At 37.8% G+C, this 25,178-nt stretch overlaps 1 protein-coding gene across 5 annotated transcripts in view; it reads right to left on the bottom strand.

Annotated features, from left to right (window-relative positions):
- The window catches only part of nectin1b (nectin cell adhesion molecule 1b), a 189,789-nt gene that overhangs the window by 121,657 nt on the left and 42,954 nt on the right, over positions 1–25,178 (bottom strand). For all 5 annotated transcript variants that reach the window (XM_043264728.1, XM_043264732.1, XM_043264731.1 and 2 more), the window contains exons 2-4: positions 10,395–10,769; positions 7,480–7,779; positions 5,414–5,531 (exon numbers count right to left, since the gene is read on the bottom strand). In XM_043264728.1, the coding sequence (XP_043120663.1) occupies positions 5,414–5,531; positions 7,480–7,779; positions 10,395–10,769 (793 nt within the window). The remainder of the gene's footprint in view (positions 1–5,413; positions 5,532–7,479; positions 7,780–10,394; positions 10,770–25,178) is intronic.

The raw sequence follows: 25,178 nt of genomic DNA, 5'->3' as shown, positions 1-25,178 counted from the left end.
ATAGAATATTTTATTCTTCTGTAATTGTTCTTAAGAGTATTTCTATTGTAGCAGTTAGAGATCTATTTGTGCTGGACATATAAGACCCGAATACGTGATAATGATTGGCAAAACATTCGTGCATTTAAGGATTAATGCAGCTTGAACAATGATATTGCCAAATTTATAATATTGTGACTTGCCAAATTTGACCAAATTTTATTTTCAGGTTTCCAAACTTGATTGTTGCTTTGTAAAAGTAAAAAAAATATCATTACCTTTATGCTTTCTGTTTAAATATTTCTACTGACAGTATTTTAAAATGTCTGCAAAAATAACAAATGAAATCGTTATTTTAAGGGTGTCTAAGGATATGAACAACCCTGGGTAATAATGCTAACATTTAACTTTCTAATTGTTAGAGTTATTAAACGCAGTGTGAGGTAATGCTAATGAGCTATACTTTGTGGATGAATCGTTACATGTGATTATTAGCATTAACACACAACATTAAAGTGAATTGTTGTCTTTTATTGCTGTTGTCGTGGTTTCATAAAGAAAAGTCACCTATCCACTACAGTGATTTTTGGTTAAATGGTGGCAATGACTTCAAAAAAATTAAACTGCACAATGTATAACCCTCACTAACACACACCGCTACGTCTATCCTCAGACAATTTAAACTCAAGCCAGGAGTTGTTTTGCATGAAATTGTTTCGGGATGGTTGTGTTGCTTTTCAAATGTTTTTTGTGCGGAAATCATCCGTTTCCTAAACTGTCGTTGTAATATTCGTAACCTAGTTGAGGACAAGGCCCGTGAGACAGATTCCAGCCCAAAAACGCAGAAGGTATAATGTGTTTCCGTAAATGCTGACTGCTGCAAAGCAATCTGATAAGATCCAGCAGACGGAAGATGGGAGGAAAGATAGATAAGGAAATATGTCACAATGAGCTGTCTGAAGATAAACTCTGAGTGTAAGTGTTTATGACTGTTCTGCTAGCTTTATGATATATTTATGGTAAGAATCTCTCGGGCATGTTTTGATAGCTGGGAAATTAACGCAAATCTGAAACTGAAAGTGAGCGTAGGTGTGTGAGAAGAGAAGGCATGCGAGTAGTCTCGTTATATTTCAAAAAGTCAACTCTGAAACAGAAGTTTTTTTTGCATAGTCATGCTAAGCCAGACTTTTGAGCATCGACATTAAGTCCGGGCCCGAGAATCAGCCAAGAAAAGACGATCAGCCGAAGTTAATCATAAATAGCTGCAGAATAGTTGCAAAAAGCCAGCCAGATTAGAGTTTCCGAGTTCAAAAAAGCGCACTCCAATTTTGTGCAATACGCATCAAGCGGCAACTGAGCGGGCTGTGGCTGCTTTAAGGCTGAAACTAAATTCTTAAAGTTTGTGTGAAACGGAAAATGCCTCTGAATTTGCTTGTAGCAAAGACTGGATGATCTTAAACTACTGTAAACTATTTTAGAATATTTTTTAATTTAAAGTTAAGTCGACTTTCAAATATTTTACAGTATTAGCTGTAGCTTGCAGACTGACGGTTGGAGGGGAGTGGTTAAGAATGTTCTGTCCAATCACAGATCAAGTGCTTCTTGATCAAAGATTTTATTTTATTTATTTATTTTTTTCATTTATTCATTTATTATTTTTCTCTGAATTAACTTTACTATTAGACTAGGAGTGTGCACAATCAAAATCGCTCTTTTTCTTGTACTTTCTTAAATAACTTTCTTGCAACCTTACCGTTTGTAGGTTGACTGAAAACACGCCACTTTCAAAACATTTCTTTGCTTATTTAAGATTCCGACCAGGCTGACATAGCAACAGCGGCTCACCCAATAGCGTGGGTCTTCGCATTTTATCGACCGTTAGCAGATCACGGAAGTGTTCGGGGGAAAATGTGAAAACATTTTTTTTTTTAATTATGCAGAAATGACTAATTTCAACACAGACTGCTTATTCTTCCCGATGCAATTCTCAATGAATTTTTTCAGGAGGGCGTTTGTGTAATATTTATGCATAACATGAAGTATTCAGCCTTTGTGCCATGTAATGGACTTCCGCACGTTTGTAACTGAACTGCAGCTAGTGTCCGTGTGTGTGCATCCATAGCTGCTCTGGATTGAAATGTTCTGCAACAGTGCGGTGATGACCTCCAGTGTAGCGCCCAGGGGACCCTTCAGAACACATTTGGTGTCCGCTCTCCACTGCTGCTGTGGCCGTCCCCTCTTATCTGTCACGCCGGCGCCCGTGTCTCTCCCCATCACTGTCTTCTCCTCCGCCTCACTCTGTAATCACACCATTCTCCTCTATCTTACCTTATTCTCCCATTGTTTATCCTCTCGCTTTTCAAGCAACTCCCACTGTTTGAATGAGATAAATATTCTTGCTATTTTTAGGGGTGCTTGCATCTTTCTTTTTTATCTGCCTTTCAAAGTGAGTTGAGTCATCAGTGTTAGTGTGCATGTTTGCGTTCACTATACAGTGTTATTTTTGTATTGTAATCGATCCCATTCATTCATCATTGATGCTTTTATAGATGTTATTGATATAATGAATTTTTTTTTTCTCTTTCTTTTTTTTTTTAGATATATCGGCAATAATCACACGCTGATATACAGCCATACAACTGCTTGGGTGATATATCATATTCCAACATTTTGTCGGCTTGTGTGACATAAAACATAAGAAACAACAACAAAGTGTCTACTTCCTTCCGCCATAGATTAAAATCTCAAGCCGGCAGTTTAACAGCTGAGCCCAAGCCAACGTAATTCATTCGAAAACCTAATTTTGCAACTTGTACTGAATGAATGTTGAGCTATTCATTAAAAAGTATCGTATTACTGTATATAGCTCGCTGGATTACGAGAGAGATGGACGAGTTTGACCAGCTGCATCTGATACAGCGTTTCTTCTTCAGCTCATATTCACAATAAAACATTACGTTGATTGCCTGGTGAGGAAAGCGGCATCTTTATCTTAATATCTGCATGTTTCGAGGTGTTGTTAAAAGTGAAAATAACTTCCTCTTTCAATATAAAAGTTTTTTAAAATAGTATTTATTGAATAATAATATTTAACATACAACAAGAGACATCATTGTTCTCTTGTACCTCATCTTTTCCCCGTTTTCCTCATTTCATCCCTTCTCTTTTCTTCTCTTTGATTCTACTTCCATTCTCAGCATACCAATTACTAATAAAAAATGCCTCAAGAAGACCTTAGCGCCATCCACGAGTCCCTCTTCACAGAGTTGGCTGCTGTATATGTGTCCTTTGATACCCTGAATAGCCCAGAATGCTCAGCGCTTTCCTCCCTCTCTCTCTCTCTCTCTCTCTCTGTCTCTTGTCCTTTCTCATTAAAACCCACCCCGGTCCACAGAGGCAGTGCACCCTGGGCATTGCCAGCTATTAATCCACCACAGCTGAAGTCTGGTGACATGTTTTCCTTTCCCAGCTTTCGCTGCCTAATTACTGAACAAATTGCCACATTTATCTCTCCGTTTTTTTGCTGCACGATTCCTCCATTTTTAACTGTAACACACAACCTGCACGTCCACCACGTCCAATGTTGTTTGGTGGTGTTCGGGATTGTTCGCATTTACATGGACGTGCGTTCATGGGAATTTGCCGGGTGATGAATGACGGGATATTTCGCCGCGCTAATTGGCATATAAGTGTGGCACACGCGGCGATGCCGTGACACTGAATTATAATGGTGCACAAGGGAGTTCAAGCAGAAGGTTACATGGGTCATCTTACAGACTGGACCTGACCCGGGGACGCGGGAACAATCTGGAACAACACATTCGAAACCTTATCAGCTTGTCTCATGAATATTAATTAGGCGATGTAACAAGTGATAGGCTGATAGGTCAGGCCAATTAATTGGCATCAGCTTGCTGTGTCCACTGGCCACAGAGAGAGATTCAAGAGATTTATTTATTTATTTATTTTATTTATCATTTTATTTCTTGTTTTATAATAATAATAATAATAATAATAATAATAATATACATTTGTTTACATAATATATATGTAAACTGTAAATAAATATATTTTAAATATAAATCCACATATGTGCATATATATATATATATATATATATATATATATCATAAAAAAATATATATATATATATATATATATATATATATATATATATATATATATATATATATACATACATATATATACACACACACACACACATATATATATATATATATATATATATAAAAATGTATAAAAATATATATATTTATATATATTTTGGATGCAATTAATTGTGATCAATGATTTGACAGCATTAAATATATAATATAATACAACAATTTTGTGTGGGGTTGTATAATATAATTCATACTAGTTAAAACGATTAATGAGTAATGCTTCCACACCCTGACCTCACATAAGCTCTGGCATTGTCCAAAGAAAGGTTTATAAAACAGACCTGAGACTGTCTTGTCAACATATTCATTTGGTAGGCAAAGCAATGATGTCATTTTTTGGCCAACATAATTTGCATCCAAACCCGTAGCACCAGTAACTCGACAACAATAGCCCTCACAAGACTCACACTGACAATCTAGACCCGGTCTCACTGTATATCTCTTTCACCATTCTTTCAAAGCAGCATATTGGTAAGGTAAACATTCAGAAGTACACAAAGCATAGCTTATTTTCTCATGTTTGATCTCGTTTGAAGGGTTATCAATGGCGCCGTGAGTTTTGAATAGAGCCATTGTAAACGGCTTTACTTATCTTGATTGAGTGCTAACCACCAGTGAATAAAGAAGTAGTTTACGAAAGGAAATTATTCTCTTATCAGTCATAACACATCTATGCTGTCATGTTGTGTTACATTAAACTGAATATTTCAGAGAAGCACTCTTCAAACACCAGTCATCTTTTATTTAGTATAATGATGCCGATATACACAACCACTCAAACGTTTGGACACACTGAGCTTCATGATCTTAAAAACCTTTTGATCTAAAGGCTTGTGAGTAAATGCTTGACATTATTATTTAAAAAAAATATATATAAATTATGCATTACTTAAAAAAAAAAAAATAATAATTGTCTAAATAAATAGAATCAGGCAAGTGTTCTGCATATATGCGAGCTCCTCTAAGCATTAAAAGATTCATTCATTTATACTTTTATGCTAATAGTTTATTTCAAAATATAAAATAAATAAATAACTGTGTGTATATATATATATAACATATATATATTTAATAATATATATTTATATATATATATATATATATATATATATATCAACTATTTGTTTTGTTAACTTGCAAACAAACCATTTGGCTTTTGATTTTTCTCTTCATGTATTTTGAATGATATTTATTATAAGGTGAGTGATTATTCGTAATGTGGATTAGTATTTGTGGCGAGAATAACTCACAGTTTCCACTGGTAGACGGTGACGGCTGGGTTGGCATCTGCATTGCATGTCAGCTTTACGTCTTGACGATTCAGGTACCAGTTCCCATCGAATCCCTCGATTTTTACCTCTGGCTCATCTATATAAAAAAAATAAAACAAAATGTCTTCAGGCAGGGGGCTCGGACGGCTTTTCTGGGTCACGTGACTTGACGATGGGTGCTTGTCATGATACCGATTAATGGTCTGGGCTCATAGCTAAAAGGTCAAGAGTTTATTTCTTAAGCGATTGGGAGGAGAGCCAACAAGTGAAGGGTTACTCAGACTACAACCACCAATGTGCCCTTTAGCTGCCCACTTTGCCGCAAGCTGCTCCAGGGCAACTATTCCAGAAATTGGCCTAATTGGATAAGAACCTCAGCTAAATGCCAGATTTCAATTCATTACAGCACGATTTTTCTATTAATGACGGTATTAAAATGCACTGCATACTTGACGGTAGCGGTCAGTAATTTCTATGTCTCTTCAGATTTATTCTTAATTGCTTTCATGAGCGTGTATAAGGCCGGACAAATTAAATTTGGAAAATGTTATACCAAAGGGTAACCTGATTAACAAAACACTCGAGTAAATCAAGAATCGGGACGAGTGATTCTCTGCGAAAACTTACTGTTGCTCTAAACACGGGCTTTCACACGAACGGCCGTACCGCCAGAACAATGTATTCTACAGCGAAGTGTGGGAGAATGGGTGGATTTCTTCTTATCAGTGTGCCGTATGGGGGCTGCAATACTGCTCTAAACTGTCCTAAACAATAGCTGATAACAACAGCGGCTGAGACAGGCCAGTGACACATCTCTTCCTGCTCTGAACCTCCTCCGCAGGACTTGCGTAACAGCGCAGCATTAACGCTAACATCTTATTACTGAGCACAAATGCATTTTTATGTATTGTTTAGACATTCTTTGGCATTCCAGTGGGGTTTTATATAAATACGTCGGTAATTAGGCAAGTCAGAAGATTTGTTACATCAGCTCAATCATTTGAGAACATACTGAATAACATACGTTTCTGTTATATTGCGATGCATAATTTGTGATGTGCATTATATATAGGTTACGCAACTGATCAAAGTTTATTTATTGGTCACCATACTGCATTTAAGACTTTGTCCTATGGTGTGACATAGCAAAAATAAAAAAAATATATGTAAAAATGCGACCTCATATCTTGAAAATAGCATGAGAGAGGTTTATCTTCAATGTTTTATTATATATGTTTATTTATAAGGAAAAAAAAAACCTGTCACACCATAGAATAAAATAAACTAATAAATAATAAAATTAATGAAATGAAATAAAATGTAAACACATAATGAATTAATAATAATAATGTTAGTAAATAGATTCCTGTTTTAGTACATTTTCAAAAATCTCTTTATTTTTCTGAAGAAAAAAGCTGATTCTAATATACTGATTTGGTGCTCAATTATTAATAATGGTTCTTATTATTATCAATGTTAAAAACAGTTTTTGCTGCTTAATATTTGTTTGTAGAAATCGTTCTACATTTTTTCAGGATTCTTGATAAATACAAATTCTAATGATGTAATTCTAATGAATAGAAAGCGAACAGCCTTTATTTAAAAACATAAACCTTTGTACCATTACAAATGCCCTTCCTCTAACCTTTGATCAATTTAATGCACCCTTGATGAATAAAAGTTATGATTTATTCTCTATTAAACAGTAAACAGCAAAACCTGATTTCAATATTAATAATAACAAGCAGCAAAACATTATATTCTTGAGCAGCAAAACATTATATTAGAATGACAAAGCCAGTTTTGCATCACAGGAATAAATAGCATCTTAAAATATATTAAAACAGAAAACAGTTATTTGTAAGTGTAATAATATATCTGTTTTTACTGTATTTTTTCATTAAATAAATGCAGCCTGGTGAGCAAAAAATTTTGCATTTTTCAAATTAAATAATATCCCAAACTTCTGACCAGTTGGCTATTTTATACATATCTTTCAATAACGTAATTTCGAGTTTAACAGACACAAAGGAAACCTTTCTTACACTGGACGTTGAGTATGACGCTGTCTGTGAAGCGTTCTGCTCGGTACGTGACGATGCAGGTGAGTTTCTGCCGATGGGTCTCGCGGCTGGGCAGTACGAGATAGTTACTGCGCACGGTCACGGTACCGTTCGGATTGCGCGTTTCCTGAAAAGTAGCTTCTCCCTTCAAAGCGGTGTCCCATTTGATGACGCTGGGAGGCTTGCCGTTAGCCGACATGCAGGTGGCCACGGGCATCTTTCTTTTCGGCGTCCTTGCCACGATGGTGGGTGAAGTCAAGGTCATCTTGGTCACTGGCCGGGCTGGAAGAAAAAAAGCAAAGGATAAAACTAGAAAAAAAAAAAAAACAATATACCAAAGTATTGTGTGAGCAGAGGTGCCCTTGAGAAGTTTCGAAAATAAAAACCAGTGCCTCGAACGCTAATCTCGCCGTTCTGAAAAGTCGTTTTTTTTTTTCCCCCGTCAGTGTAAATCAAGCAGTCGGCTAATTTCTTTTTCTCCCTACCCCGTGTTCAAAGCGAAAGCATCAGTCAAGCACTCAAACAGATGTAGAAACCACTCGTTTCTAGCCGTGCCCAAAGTCATCCAATCTCGATCCTTTATGGGCTGCCAATTAGCAATTAACAGGCCCGCATCAAAAGGGAAGATGTGTGTTTATGTGAGTGCGTGTCAAAGAGCGCTGATAGCAGGACTGAGGTTTGTGGCGAGGGTTGATACGACTTGAAGAGGCTCTTTGAAAGCGCTGAGCTGGTTATCTCCATTCAGGTTGCTCACTCTTACTGCGGTGCCAGCGTTCTCGGAGGACGCGTGTGAACGTGATATACAAAATGGGCTTGGGAGTTAACAAGCCACACCAGTATAAAAAAAAAAAAAACGAAAAAAACAAAACACCCTGTACTTGAGCCAAGCGGCTCCCTTTGCTGGCTTAATGGAAAATATATCAACACTTCATTTCTAATTAGATCTGCAATCAGTGGGAGCATAACCCACCTCTCTAACGAGATACTCCTCTCTTGCACTCCAACACACGCGCGCACACACACACACACACACACACACACACACACACACACACACACACACGCACATACATCACGGTGTCTTTCCTGACCTGTGCAGCTTCCTAAGAGACGAATCACTCACTGCTTTGCTCTTGACAAAATCGTGTGCGAAGTAGGAAAGCTTTTATTGATGTCTGTTTAGGACACTTATTAAAGTTCACCCCACAACAGAGACTCTGCAGACTTAAGCACACCCTCGCTTTCTGAATCTGTTTTTTGGTACAATGAAAGTGGGTCATGATTTAAACAGCCAAGTTCAAAAACGCAACATAAAAATAGCCCATCACACACTTTATTCCGCGTCTTTTGAATCCATATGGATCCATTTTAACATTTTAACCCAAAACACAAACTTTTTTTGTTGGCCAAACTTATCTGACACAGGTTTATTATACTTAACTAAAACCGAAGCTGTAATAGTTTGACATACTAAAACTAAAATGTAATAAATTGTGATAAAATAACGGCAACACACAACAAAATGGCTACTTTTTTTACAAAAATTTAAATGAAAACAACGTAAAAAACAATAAATTAAATACACCTTTACATGTGTACTTGGTTAATTGTTAAATTGCAAGCATATTTATTAGCACATTTTATTTATTTGTGTATTCGTTTATTTTAAATTAAAATTTAAAAGTGTACAATTTTCTGATTTCATGAATTATATGCTTTTGATACCCAAATTTGGAAAAGCCTTATATACGTACAGCTTTAGAAAATCTGGAGACATTTTTTACAACTTTTACAGTGTTAATGGTCTTATTTGAGCTATTTGGTATAATGGTTTATCTACTTTTGTTACTTTTTGTCTTGGTCAAAGAGCAGCTTGGACATTCTGTTTAACCTCTGATTTTTTTTTGTCAAGGAAATAAGAAAATTATACAAGGTTGGATTCCTTTGATAAAATGATTGCTTATCTTCACCTGTGTTTGTAGCTTTAAAAAAAAAAACGGATACATTATATCTGCAGGTCGAGGCTGAGATGCAGCTCTTTCTGTTGTGGTGAACACTGATCAATACATTTCAAACGTAGCGAAGGTTTTAACCGAGCACATCGCAGACCTGGAGTGGTCAAGGACAAAGCAGATTTTTTTCTGAAGGGCTTACAGCGTTATGAATAAAATATTGCTGAAACAACATCCATTTACACCTTACTATCTGCTAAGCATGACGACACCTTTAATCAAAAATATCTCACCATGTCAGTGCTAAGAGTGCAGACAATATTCGAGAAAATGACACCTACTTCCATGCTGCCTATACGTGGTGTTATATGTGTGCTGAGAACCTGCTGCTGAGTGCAAATCAGTCTTTTGGCACTGAATGAGAATTTCGTATAGATCATTCACAAAACAATTCTAGTGAAATCTCTCACTTTTTGTGTGAATTCACCCCAAATTGTTTGTAAAACCATTCCGGAGCTAGTTTCTGTGCAAATCATAATACAATTATTCAGTGTTTATGCACAATTTTGTAAACTGTTTGTATGAAATGGAATGGAATTGACACGTTCAATTTTTTTTGCAAACTATTTTTAATAAATAACATGGTGTTTTATTTATTTACTTATTTATTTTTCATTCATTCTAACATTTCATGTGAATAACCATATGCTATTCTTACTTAAATTTTAACATGGAACATCAGTGTTTTTAACCAAATTACATGCTTGTTATACATGAATGTGGCCCATTGTCACATTAATGTGACAATTTGAGAATTATTTTATGAATGACATACACAGAACTCATTCTGCTTGTGTTTCATGAATGAGGCCCATTGATGCTATGTTTGTGAATCAACTCTTTTCACAGGAGAGCAGCACTATATATGTGTCACGGTGGTCTTACCAAAGACGGTGAGGTTGACCATATTCTCTCTGTTGCCTGCTGGGAAGGTGGTGTACTCGCAGATGTAGGCCGCCTCATCGGAGAGCCGTAGGTTGCTGAACACGATGGTGGTATCCTCAAGAGAAGAAGGGGTCCTCTGACGCACAGCAGGATGCTTGAAGCTCACGCGGTCTTTGAAAGGGGGCAGCACTGATACTCCCAAGGCTGGGTTGGCGGTGGCGACGTTTTGCTTGGTGCCATTTATCAGCTTTTGCCAGGTGACCTGAGAGATCTTCACTGGTGGCTTACCATTGATGAAGACACATCGCAGCTCGACCGTATCTCCCACAAATCCGGACTTACTAGGGTCCGTCTGCACCGACTGCCCGTTCCCTGCTGGAGAAAAACAAGAAGAGGAACATTACAAACACGTCAACCAGTCCACGCTGAGAAAGAAAGGAATAGTTAACCCAAAAACAAAAATTCCGTAATTCTTCATGTTGTTTCCAACTCATACGATCTTTGTTCATCTTCTGAAGCAGCCTCAGGTCATGATATTATATGAAAATAAATCACAAATCTCAAATGTCAACTATTCATTGGATGGTTTGTTTTTTAAATTTTAAAAGAAAAAAAAATATGCATGGATTTTGAACGATTACTGCCTTTTCGAATATTTATGTAACTGCGACATCCATAATTATAATTGCGATTAAAAGTTTGATTACTTGCGTAGCCCTAGGCATATGCTATCTGTTCATGTGTGTCTTTGTTATTTCTTTTGAACTTAAAAACTGACAACCTTAACCGAAGCTACAACAACTCAATTCACTCGACTCGTGCTTTCACGCTACAATCGAGAGCGTCAAAACAGCTAGCATGCCAATTCAAGAAGAGTACTTCAAACGCCAAACAGAACTAATTACAAGTATGGCAGTGGTGTTTACAGGCATCATTAGGTCTTCAAGAGCGCCGGATGTAGACTTTCCCTGCATGTGTAATGATGGTAGATCCCCCCCCTGACTCTGATCCTGACTGCCAACCCTCCCACACCACTCCATCCTAATTATTTCTTATTGGTAAACATCTCGGTGACAGCCTCAAGCACCTATTAATGGAAACAATGTGGGATCCAGTCTGAGTGTGCCCACAATGATGGCACTTGAATTAAGCTACAATAAACCAGGCAGGCAATTAGTAGTAAACGAATGGGTTTTCTATTTTTTTTCCCCGCCAGCTTTCCTGGCTTTCAGGAGTTCTAAGGTATCTGTCACATAGAAGATGCTTCCATTGCCCCCAGTTAAAACAATAGTGGTTTTGTCTCTCAAGATAACCCTGAAATACGGCATGCCCTACAGTCAAATGCATCTTGTTTTGGCAGGCCCTTGGCCTTTTGTCTCCCTGGTGACCTTCTTTTACCCCCTCCAGCTGAGAATGATGTGTCAACACTCAAACCCCTCCTCCTCTCCCCTTTCTTTTCTCTAAAGTCTCGCTTTCTTGCACGTGCTATTACTCATACTTTTGTTTAACTGCTTTTCAATCATATTTTCCTTGTCTTCGCTTCCTTAACACCTGACCAGACAACCGGTTCTTCTTAGATTTCTGCCCTGCTTATGCTTCCTCAGAAAGGCTATGCATCCATGAGCATTTTCAGTTCCTGTTTAGCTCTACGGAGGCCATTCATAACAGAAGCTTTCCTGACCCGTGAATAACTCTGAGGCAAACGTGTCCCTGGAGGGTCCGTGAGTTCTGTTGTCTTTAACAAACCTGTCGTAAGAGACCCCGAGTAGATATATTTCTCCGCGCCGTCAGGTGCTGTGCTGTCCTGTTGGCCTCGCTTCCTGCACAAACATATACTAAACCACATACCTTCACCTCCCTCTTTCCCCCTCTCCCTCGCTTATTTATGACTGGCAAAAGAGGTAATTACCTCCTACAGAGAGACCTTAGCAAAGAGGAAGTAACTCTGAACTGCCGTGCTTAATCACGGCACTCATAAAAGTTGGAAATACTGGAGGGGGAAACAAAACAAAGGGAAACTGTGGGTCATTTGACCAAATGAGAGCCGTTTAGATCCCTCATATAAATACGTATAAAACTTTGCTATAATGATGACCAGCGTTGGGGAAAGTTACTTTTAAAAGTACTGCATTCCAATATTGTGTTACTCCCTAAAAAAGTTAAACTGGTTAAACCGGATCATCACAGGTCATCAGCAAAGACATTAGTGAATAAAATGGGATTAGATACATTTCTGTTAACATTTATTTACTCATAGTGAGATGAATTAATGCACATTTGCATTTAGTCTACACTGTATTGAAACAGAGCATGCGATGCCACTTACCTTTTGTCAGTCAATAAATTGGAAAACAAAGCAACTAGTGTTGAAAAACTAACTCAGATATTTTCTTGTAAATTAAAAAGCAATGAGCTACTTTACTAGTTACTTAAAAAAACATTACTTGCGTTACTTAAAGAGTTACCCGCAACACTGATGATGACATCATCATCCTTTTAAAAAGTGAACTTGCAAGCACAGCTTAAACTTTAGCTCCCCATCTTACATTTCATTCGTTCGTCACCTTAAAATGCCAACGCTATTACCATGTGTTTGTACAGTAAACAAAAGAAGATGTTCGTAGAAATATCTGTAATATATTTTCTGTAAAAAACAAATAATTTAGTTTCATAATTTTGAGTATATCATATTAAACTGACAAATTGTGAACACAACTTTCTGAATGCATAAATATATTCTTACATTAAAATTGTTTATATGTTTATTTAGTTTGAGATTTGTTCGCACGTTATTTCCTTGACAGGACGTTTCATATAATATAAAAACATACAATCAAATGCTTCGTACCTTTTGAAAATTACACAAATAATGGGCAATTTGTAAGAGTTTAAGGTGAATTACTGATCAGGGATCAGCTTCCAACTGATAAGGGTATACATAAGTCGTTTTAAGAAAAGTTGTAAAACTAGTTTGAACACAGGCCTGTGGGTGACATCAGTCATAAGAGTTCAACAAGTACGGGCAAGTGTTTAAATGCTTAGTTCAAGACATACAGGCATTTGAAAGATAATCTGGGAAAAGTTAAACCTGAGACGACACCGATAGTCTAAGGCTAAAATGGATTTCATGACCAACGGGGCTGAAACTAGCCACGCATTTAGAGAGAAAGAGAGAGAAGCAAGCAAAATACAATGGACACGGAAATATGTATTTTGTGTTGGGAAAAAAAAAGCTCAAGGTCACCACTGCACAAATTTAAAAGCAAGACACTCAAGATTTCAGAGAACGAATGGTACTGACCTTGAATCGAAAGAAACTCTTATAGCTAGGAAGTTATTTCTTTATCATACAGTGTAACATTAGTTTTGTTTTGCAAGAACATTAGATATTTCCCCCATGAATTCAGCTGTCTTAAGCACATGCACATAGATTAAATTAGGCCAACATATTTATGCTTTTTTGCTTATTTAAAAGATGCCATTGCAACAGTGTTATTGGTGGTTACTTACTGGTTCAAGTAATTAAAGACCCTCTAAGTAAGAGAATCAATTGTGTTGCTACCCTTAGCAAACATCACTTAAAACAGAGGGAACCAGCTGGTGATGTGTCAGTTTTTTTAACCGATGTGCACCAAACCCTTCATTTCTCATTTACCCAGGCATGTACGGATGAGATATTTTTGACCAGAGTGTACAGACCCATCAGCAGGCACTGTGAAACGACAGATTGATTGACTAATCAAATTTGACAGAAAGACGGCTGGCAACCTCTGCACAGCTACCTTGGGGAACACCTGTGTCCTTGTACCCCTCGGTTTGACCTTGTTTCTGCTTGCATTTGCTACCACAACAGGGTCGAAACATAGGAAATGTGAAGTACTAATACGATTTACAGCTTGACAACATCAGTTACCAAAACCATCCAGGGGAAAGTACCTAAAATATAGGCCTAGCTCACTTCAGCTGAATGGAGATGTTGTTAGTGGGGGAATAGTAGAAGAAGCAGGGAGACTACTAGTTCTGCTAACTCCCTCCTCTGAGTCATCCACTTAGACCACCACAAATAAAGATCAGTCTTCGCTTTTGAGGGAGTTGTGAGAGAGGGGTAATTATATGGCTCCAGAACCCAAATCCTCACACCAAGGAACCCAAAGCCTCTGGGCCCCCTGACCCCATTTCCACCTCATCTCCCTCCACCTCGGGGCTGAAGGGGTCTTCCAAAGAAAGTAGGAGATAGAGAGTAATTATAGCCTGCACAGTGGAGTTGAACAATGGAGGGCAATCGGAGAGAACATAAACAGTTCTGTACACAATACAACAAGTTGCTACGAAACCAAAGCAAGGGCATACAGACCACAAGAGAAAGTTGTTGCTGGCACAATGGTGCCATCCAAAATACAACAACACCAAAAAAAAAAAAAAAAAAAAAAGTAAGATGATCACATACAGACATCTGAATAACAATGAAAGTGAAGTAATACACCGCAGAACAAATCCCGAGGTCTTAAAGTATCATCCAATGGATCTGACAAACACACCCAGACAACATAGACTCTTTTCCCAAGTCTCTTAGCTGGACTACATGGAGACTACATGGACTACAAGTCAGAAGCGGTTAAAGCCTTTCTTAATCCCCATTGTTCAAGGTGTCTTAAAATATCTAATTTAGTCACATTTCATTCAACCATCATGTCTCAGAATGAGCATAATACAAATCCAGCATATGAGTGATTAGTCTCTTAGCTTTTTGTAATCTGGCACGACTATGAACATGTAGGTGGAAGTCAAGGATGAATGTGGTTTTCCTACTGGAGGGTCTACTCTGAGGCTGACTTTGTTTTGATAGTCTGACCACTGACTAGAGACCTCTGAAAAATTTAAATACAGCCTTAAGGAAATCTGTGAAGTCTTAACCATACCTCAGATGCAATATTCTCTGAACCTACAGGTGTTAGTGCTGAGCAAATATCAGGTAAACCAGCACGAAGAAGTAGTTTAAAGTATATTACTGAACTTTCTATTTACCTACCCCTAGGTAAAAATGTGTCGGTCAAACCCTGTTGAAAAAAAAACAAACAAAAAAAACAGCATATGCTGGTTAGGTATGTTATGAAGGATGTTGGTTTTTAGCTGGTTTAAGATTGTCCTTTGCTGATTTAAGATGGTCATGCGCTTGTCCTAAGCTAAGTCTGACCAGCTTAAGACCAGCAAAGGCTCAGCATAAACCACCAAAGGAGAAGTTTAAACCATCATCCTCGCTTTAAAACATACTTAGCATGTGCTTTTTTGTCAACAGTATGGCAAATGGGTTGAAAAGGGGGTTTTATAATATCAAGGATCAAAAAGTCAAAAAATGCGCATAACCTCTGATTTATTACAATCTTCCCTATTCACTAACACACCATGGGACCATGCGGCCCATGTGAGTTTGACTAGGACGCCTCCTGTAAGACGTAGCATTATCGCGGAGGCACACTCCGAACAGAGCTACCATTCTCCAGGACAGCAGCCTGACCGGATCCGCATCTCTCTCTGGGCACGAGGCACAACACTGGACCTGCTTCAGACCTCCCAGAAAAAAAAATGATGGCATTCGGCCCATCTCATTAAGAAAACCGCAGAAAGGCTTGTTTAGAGAGTCTACAAAAAACGCCCCATTGTGTGTGGGTAATCTAATAGCAATCCAGGTCCTTCAGTTAGGGGAAAAAAAAAGAAGAGCTCAGCTTCGGTGAGGACACTAATATGTTTATGTGCTAGAGAGTGATGATACGGTGCCTGCCAGCACATCCCGCTCACGCTGTGGGCACATTACAACGCTGTATCAAGTTAGCAGCTAAAAACAGAGAAGAGACTGCGACAGTGGAGTTCAAAAGTAACTCTAAAATCAATGAGGAGAATGTAATGAATCCTACAGCCGGCCATGCACGTACGACTCGTTCTAGTGTGTTTGTTTTTGAGCGTGTGTGAGTTTCTGTAGACGTGCTGGGATGTTGAGTGCTGCCTCTACCTCTAAACATGGCGATCTGATTCCTGTTTTACCAGCTTCCCTCATCTACTGTGTCAGCCTTAGCTAATATTTACCTTTAGTAGAAACCTGCGGCAACATATGGTCAGCACTCGCGTTCCGCTCTCACCCCTTTCTGCATTAATGCTTAAACTTTACACACGTTTCCCCTGAATAAACCTTTTCCTGATAGACCATCTACCATCTGCTTGATTGAGGGGGTGTGTTTACCTGAACCAACCTGCTATACAGGAAGTTATAAAGGTTGTGCATATTCTGTTTGTCAAACTGTTTGGTAAATATCATTAACATACCCTAAGGGTACCGATCCCATCAGCTTCGGGCTGATTAACAGAGATAGTTTAAAGAGGAATTATTCTATTTTTGAAAGGTGGATGAGAAATATCGCAACCCTCAGAAACAGTAAACTAAAACAGAAGCTAATATTACTTAATAATGTAACTACTTAAACTGACAAAACACACACACTAAATACAAACACTAAAAGTACAAAAAAAAATTATGAAAATGAAAACAGGTCATTTTAGGGGCAAAAAAAATAACATGCATATATAAAATCCATGAATATGATTTTTTTGACATTAATAAATACAAACATTATTCTTGAATTATTAACCCTCTGTTAGCTGTACGTATTGACAAGTTAAAGTATATTACAACTGCAGTTTGCAGCCCGATTTTAGCTAAAATGGGATAACATTTTTGTCAAATGTTGTACCATGTTTTTTTTTAGCGTAGGCTTAGCAAACAGCTTTTGCCCTTTCCTCATTCAAGCAGATAGAAGCTGCTCTTGCATAACTTGAAAATAACCAGCCGAGGGCATTATCAAGATGGCCGCCAAGTCGAATGACTTGCTTAAAAGGACATTGGCCTCATCTAAAGAAGGCACTGATTATACAACCATATGTTGCTTTCTTCCGTATTTGACTGTGGAGCCAACCCCACATGGCACAAGTCCAATGTGATGTAGGAAGGAGCGTACAGGCCCACGCTGCTTCCCCCTGAGAGTGGTTTGAAGGCGTTGTGAAAATGTCAAGGGGATGCATCAGCATACCTGTGTTCTGCTCTCTTTCTTCTCCATCACTCTTTTTTACACACTGATTCATCTTTCACAGCTCGGCCTGCCAGCTCTTCCACTACATTTTTATATCCACAATCCAACAGCAGGATAGATGATGTAATACACACGCATACAGACTTTGAATCTCTTATTTGGCAGGTATATTGCACTCTTTATAAAGGTCAATGGATGCAGCACAAACTTTAAATGTTTGTTGCATCATGCAAACAAAATCTGAAGAACTCATTTTTATACTAAGATCTTGCTGGGTAAGATTGTAGATTTTTGAAAAATAATTTATAGACATATGTAAAAGCATTTCAACATTTTTTTTCTCTAAGCCTAGCACAACCAGTACACTGTATATTCATTATAGAATTGTTTTATAATTCATAAATCCCTATTAACTAACCTTAACTATATTGATTTATTTCACTAGTCCACTACCACTAAAAAAAAAAATATTTACACTTTTTTCTTTATTTATTTTTAAAGGCTGGTTTAATTTGTTAGAAATTGCACTAAAACAACAGTAAGATTTGGAAATATTATTACAATAATTTTGATTTTAATATATTTAAAAACAACATTTTTCATTTTTCACAATATTTCAAACACAAGTTTTTTAAATTTGTTACTTCAGTCTTCAGTGTCATAAGATTTACTATATATATATATATATATATATATATATATATATATATATATATATATATATATATATATATACAAATGTTTTTACTTACTTTTGATTCATTTCATCTATGCTGAAAACATCAGACATCCAAAATGTTTTAAAATTGATCATGATTATTTGTTAAATCATGTGACACTGATATTTATAGTAATAAAAATTTCAAATGTCTATTTTAAAATGAAAGTATTAAAACTATTAAACTAGAAAACAAGAATTATGTTTTTAATAAGGTTATACACGGAATTTCTGGTGGAAATAAATGCAGTTTGGCTGAACATAAAAAGACGACTTCTCTCCGTGACCCTTACTACAAATAAAACAGATAAAATGTAGTTTTGTCTTGCCAGAAGTTCAAAACAGGTCGACAGTAACTACAATGTATAAACAGACTGACACCAGACAAGGTCGTGCTCGCTAACGTTCTCTCCCTGTCCCTCTCGAAACGTGAACAAGGACACTGTCATAGTTTCGGTTGGGCCGAGGAAAAAAAACAAACACGATATTTGTCTGTACTTGCCCTAAAAGCTGATGACATCATCCTGATACAAGATACCAGGCCACCTGTCAAGAGTCAAGAGGAAGAGCGCTGGGCTGTTAGGGTCAACAAAACTTACATAGTTAATGATTACAAAGGCCAACCGAATGACTGCACACAAACTTGTTTGCAAAAAAGAGACAGAAACTAGGCATTAGAGACAGAGATGAGGGAGAAAAGGCTCAGCTGGCACCATTACATAAATGCGTGCATAAATGCATAAGGGGGTTTTACACAGAACGCTATTCAGCTTAATTATTGATGTCCCCATTCAGTAAAAAAGCTTTTTATGCGGTACATAGGAAAGAGTGACAGCTTCCTTTACTACGTGTATTTATGGAGTGTTTGGAGTATGTATATATTTGTGAGCGGATCTTTCTGCATGCGTGGACTTGAATGCGTTTAACGCACCGGTGTGTGTGCGCAAGGATAGGTTCGCGTACAAACGGCGAGCCGGCTTCTAACATCTATAAATGACTTTAACAAACAGAATTTTTATTTTTTTTAAACGAATCAAGGTGTCCTGTGGATATCGACACAAAAGTGACCAGCGTATCTCAGCGGGTGATTTACGAGCAGCATAACCAAACAATACGACCGCCGCAAGCCTTCGAGTCACGGCGGATGCGAAGTGGTTCAGAAATAATGAACAAAACATAATTAATCTTTTATCGCGCAGATTGCCAGATAAATACACCCATGAGCGTTAAATGATTAGAGTTGGCAATTTTTCAATAATGCAGCGATATCCTCCGGCGTAAAATCAATAACAGCTGTTAGACGTCTTCATGTGAAAAAATATCTGATCAATAAATAATGTGGCCGTGGCCATTACTGGTGGGCCATAAGTAATGGATTACACCTGAGATGGCCTTTGTCTTCGGGTTACCGTTGGTGGGAGGTGTAAAGGGGTTTGGTGTCAAATTAAAGTGAATCTGAGGACAGAGAGAGAGAGAGAGAGAAATACAAAGGGGAAAAGAGCAGTTTATTTAATTTCATTAAATCAGATGTAGTGTACTGAAAATGATTACATTACAATCCCGTAAAGGTATACCTTCCCTTAAAAATTTTAAATCTCCCTCAGGTCATCTAAAATGTATATGAGTTTGTTTCTACATCTTTGGCATTACATCGCCTGCTTACCAATGAAACCATTGCAGCGAATGGGTGCCGTCAGAATCAGAGTCCAAACAGCTGATAAAAACATCACAAGTAATCCGCACAACTTGGATCCATCAGCTAGCATCTTGTGAAGCAAAGAGGTGCCCCCTTTTTTCCATCCATATCAAAATCCTCTAATGCAATTGGTTTGGATCAGTTTTTGCTTGTAAAGAGTGCATATTTCTCTCCTAAATCAGACAAGACAGCTTTTCCACGGGAAAGAGGAGCATTATGAATAGATTTTATCTGGAAGACAATAAAAATAATTTAAAACATCTAAATGATGCATTTGTTTATTAAAAGCATGATATTAACTGACGGACTGGATTGTAATGTTTTAATTCTGATGGCACCCATTCACTGCAGAGGATCCGTTGATGAGCAAATACGTTCTGATGAAGAAACAAATTTATCTACTGGTATCATTCTAGTAAAATAATAATAATAATGATAATAATTATTGCTTTATTTCAGCAAATACGAGTCAGAATGAGTCGCATCACAGAGTGAAGCGTCATGCAACAGTGTGCAATACAACACAAGCCTACAGACTCAATGAAATTATCGTCTGGTGCAACTCCATATCTGTATTTGAGTGACGGCTGGGATGTGTTTTGTGTCTGCTGTTGAACCGATGGACACGGCGCACCAAGGTCTACACTGTATACTCAGCACATCTTGCAGAAAAAAGTATTTCAAGTTCAGCCAAAAGCGGCACTGGGGAATATGCTAAAGACGGCCATGCATGACAAATCCTCTCCCCGTCCATATTCATCAATGGGCAAAATTTCAGTCTGGAAAAGTTCAAATCCGAAGTGTTCACAAGGAAAATCGGATTGGAGGTAAGTATAATGATTAAATGGATTACATGGATGAACGATTTAAATGCTATGCATGAAGGAGCATGACGCAAGATTTCGGGTTTAGTATGTTTGCAGAAATCACCTGAAAATAATTCTTTCAATTCTCTCTATTTATCTGCATTTATTAATCTGTTGCAATAATGTAGCATATACTGTTACATACTATTACTGTAGAAAAATTTTTTTACTATATACATATATACATATAGTCATCTGTGTCATGGCAATATTATGTTTTTTTTAGACATATACCCTTAAAGTACCATATTTTCTTTGAAGTATCTTGTAAATAGCATAGTATATCATCATGACAGAACTATAGCATAGACCTAAAAACTGACCTATATTTGGCCATTTTTAGAATACTGGTCAATGACTATGTTGACTTGGTGAAATAATAATAAAAAATAAAAAAAGCTATGTATTTGTGGACTAACCACATTTTACCTTGAAAACTTTATATTGTACGTAGGTTTTATATTGTTCATATTTCTTTTCTTCCTGACGACTTAACCTGTGATTAGCTTTCCAAACTCCCAAGGCTCCTGCGACTAACAGTAGCACAACCCCCTGATGGGAGGGCTAATCTAAAAACAAAAAGAGAACAGATAATCAATATTTGATGCGAGGTGTTGCTGAAATCTTCAAGCCCCCTCCTGCGTATCTCTGATGAAAGAGGTTTATGAAGATTTTTTAGAGGGAAGTCATGTTGAGAGATTCATCCATTTTTAACGATTTGTAGAAAAATATGAAATGTCCATCTGAAATCAAAGAGCATGGTTTATTATCAAGGTTTAAACAGGCCAGTATTGTGGAAACAGGACAGCTGGGCCGGTGGGCAGCTTTGGTCTCTCCCCCTCATTCGACAGAGCAGATTGATCCATTAACATGTCCGGTTGGGAATTCACACTCCCACTGGAGGGGGTAGTAAGAGAGTCTGGACCACTCACAATTAACACATACATTTAGTATGCGACCGGCCAGTGTCATCATCTGTTATCCGGTGCTAGATGAGATCATAAGAGATTTATTACTGAAAGAAAATTGGGAATATTTAGCCAGTGCTACAACTATGAGGAAAATACACGTATACATTTACAATATTCTTTATTGTTAATGAGATTTAGGGCGCTTGACTCGTTACATAAGGGTTTAGCACTTTTTCTCAGTCAGGACAACATAGTTACTGCTAGCAAAGTTGTTAGCAATCATTATCGCTTTTGTAAACACTCACAATCTGCAAGAACATTTGGCTTGATTCTAATCTTAAATTCAAAAGAGAACTCAGCAAGTTTTTACCTCATTAAAAAAGTGTTACCGCTAAATAAATAAATGCACATTTTGTAATAAAATTATGTTTAATACCATTTTTGCTTGAGATGAAGATGTTGGTCATATCTGAAGCTGATTTTGAAGGAGTGCGTCAATGCACGGGGTAACCATGTTGAGATCACGTGATCAAGCGATAATCATCTTTCTAATTATCACACGCTTTTTCTTGTGAAATAAACTAACAATGCATAAATGCAAACAGAAAATTGCCCACTGTGAAATGGGTAGCTATATTTTTTTTTACTTTTGCTGGATGCTGCCTCCACACCACTAGGTGTCAGTAAGTCCGAAATGGCTTTTATATCGACCGGTGCAACATTACATTACTGATATATTTCCATCAGAATAGTTCACGTTCCTGAAAACTATAATAATAATGAGTCTAAAGACAAAGTTTGCAGAACTCACTTTCATGTGGTAGAAATGCATAGAACGTTTGAGAACTGTCACTGGCCTGAAACCCGCACCTGAATCATGTCGGTGGAAAAGTGCTATCAGAGCGCTAAACAAAATGAACAAAGAAGGGGAGACAAGTAAAGAGGCTGATGTATAAATGGCTCAGTGTTTCTGAGGAGAACTCCAAGAGTATGGGGCTGTACTATTTCCGTGACCAAGACCGCAATGGATCTTTCCAATGGCTCTTTGGGAGCGTTCCATTCTCCACACTCAGCCCACGGAATGCTCACCACATCTCTTGTGCTCTTTTAGTCTCCAGTGCATGTGCTACCCAGCTGGGTAGAGGGACGGCAAGCCCCCCTCCTCCAACTCTTCACCACACACCACATTTCAGAGTTTTTACCATATCCTCACATGCACACACACACGCAAACACATATACGCACAATGCATAGCTGGTCCAGAGAACACCACGTCTAGGTCCAAGAGCCAGTTTTCACTTTTCCTACAATAGTTCAATGTGACTTTTGTTCTAATCACGAAAGCTTTCCAGAAATCTGTCAGATTATCTCAGCGAGTCTGAAGGTTGTTATTCCAGGTCGCACATCAAAGAGCGGAGGAAACCCAATCCAAATGACACATCATCTATCATAATGCACATCCTTCCGTCAATAACCTCCCTCGCCAACAAACCCCGGCAGTCTGCGGTACGATGGGTGGAACTTGATATTAGGATGACATTTTTCTTCATTTATAAACTCACTAAATCGGTTTGCGGTCATCAAGCGAACGACTGCACAGTAGTGCAGAGCTATTGTAACATTCTGATAGCATCTAAGCAGAAACAAGAACATTTCATTTCTAAAAACGCAGAACGAGAGATTTCTCAGAAGCAAAACGCGGAGCCGGGGCGCTGATTGCACATTTGAACAGTTAAACATTGAGGCACTTTTGGCTTTCAATTAAATGAAAAGTATCTGGCTTCGAGATGAAGACAAGAACCACAAAACCACAGGTTGAGGAGAGGGAGAACGTCTGAAAAAAAGTCGAGGGGTGGAATGAGTTACAGTATTCCCCACAAGACCTCAGAAGTCCGAAGCTGTATATTGACATGAAGGCCATGAGGTACAAGAACCCACTAGAGAATCCTTCTACAAAGAGCGTTAGCATATGTGCGCTAGCATCTAGCGTTTTGAAAGTCAGTGTGGTTGAGGAAAGGAAAATAGCATGGCTAATTCCTCATACTTGGGCTTGAGGTAATTACCTGGGTGTCTGAAAGCAACAGGGTGGGTGGGCTTACAAAAGGAGGGTCTCAGCTGGAAAATAAGAAATAGATTCATGGGAATTTTGCAGTGGGTCTAGATTATTTTTTCTTTTCCAAAAAACAGCTAGATTACGGCATTAAGATGAATCAAAGACCATGTCCATTTGAAGTCTGAATTGAAGATACAGAGGTGTTAGTGCGAAAAAGGCGAAATGGTTCATTGTTGATAAAGGCGTAAGATAAGTAAAACGACTTAACCAAGGCTGCTGGTAATTGTGGAGTTCAGAACAATTTAATGTCAATGCAGTGACAGCAGTTTTAACAATTCTCTTCATTAATAGTCATAATAGCTACAATACAATTACCTGCTGTTTCAAAGACGCATTTAAACTCTAAACCGTGTCAGTCCGAATGATGAATTCAAACATCCCACAGGTCTACCAAGCCATTCTTGCAAGGTGAGACAATCCTCTGTGAAGAGAGTCTGCTTTTCGCCTGATACCCTTTGATAAAGAATGAATGGAGTAAATATATAAATAAGTCTAGCTGACATATCACAATAGTGTATTACTATTGATCAGAGACCCTGAAGCGAGTGAGAAAAGGGACTCAAAGGGAGATTCAACAACTCAATTAGCTTGGATTGAAATTACTGTCACTCAATGAACCTTGCGAGTGGAGCAGCACCGCTCGAAAGAACTCAAAACCGGGCACAGTCTTGGCAAATCTGCAGCTTAAGGAGACAACACGAACTTGCTAGCAGCTAGGGATTAAACCCATCATCATTTCCTCTCATAGAACAAACTGTATTCCGGTGGAAATGACTCACATGCCCCAGATGCTTCCACTGGAGCAACAAGTCACTGAATTTCTATAGCCCTTTTTTAAACACCAAAAATTTTGCATATAATAGCGACTCATTTCAACCGCTGCCAACACGCAGCACCCACCTGGAGAATGCAGCAGCCCGTTTCTGCCAATGCAATCAACGCACATTTGCAATTCAGTGTGGAGAAAATGAAAAATGCACCATTTTTCTTCTTTTCTTTATTGTTTTACAGTTTTTGATTGAGTTGTGCCGTGGAATTTATGTAAGAATGTATATCCTGTGCTGAGTTAAATTATATCGGTAGTCCACACAAAAATGTCAATCTGTCATCATTTAGTCACTCTCCTATTCTTCATTTATCATTTAGTCACTCTTTATGTATGTATTTTTTTCCTGAGAAAGTAGGAGAAAACAGAATACTAGACATAAAACATTATCGCAAAACATATATGTCTTGCATGTTCCACAGAAGAAAGAAAAAAGTTCACAGGTTTGAAAGAGCAAATTCTTCAGTATAGCATAAATTTTAACTACACATCAACAAAACATAAATATTCAGAGTTTTTGTCCACTTTTTAACACTAAGTCATGTGTTTTTTTTTATTTTTTTATAGAGGTAAAC

This window comes from Puntigrus tetrazona, chromosome 18, assembly GCF_018831695.1.
Source record: "Puntigrus tetrazona isolate hp1 chromosome 18, ASM1883169v1, whole genome shotgun sequence".
Classification (NCBI taxonomy): domain Eukaryota; kingdom Metazoa; phylum Chordata; class Actinopteri; order Cypriniformes; family Cyprinidae; genus Puntigrus; species Puntigrus tetrazona.
Note: the sequence above shows the minus strand (reverse complement) of the source record. Positions and strands in the feature narration are given on the sequence as shown.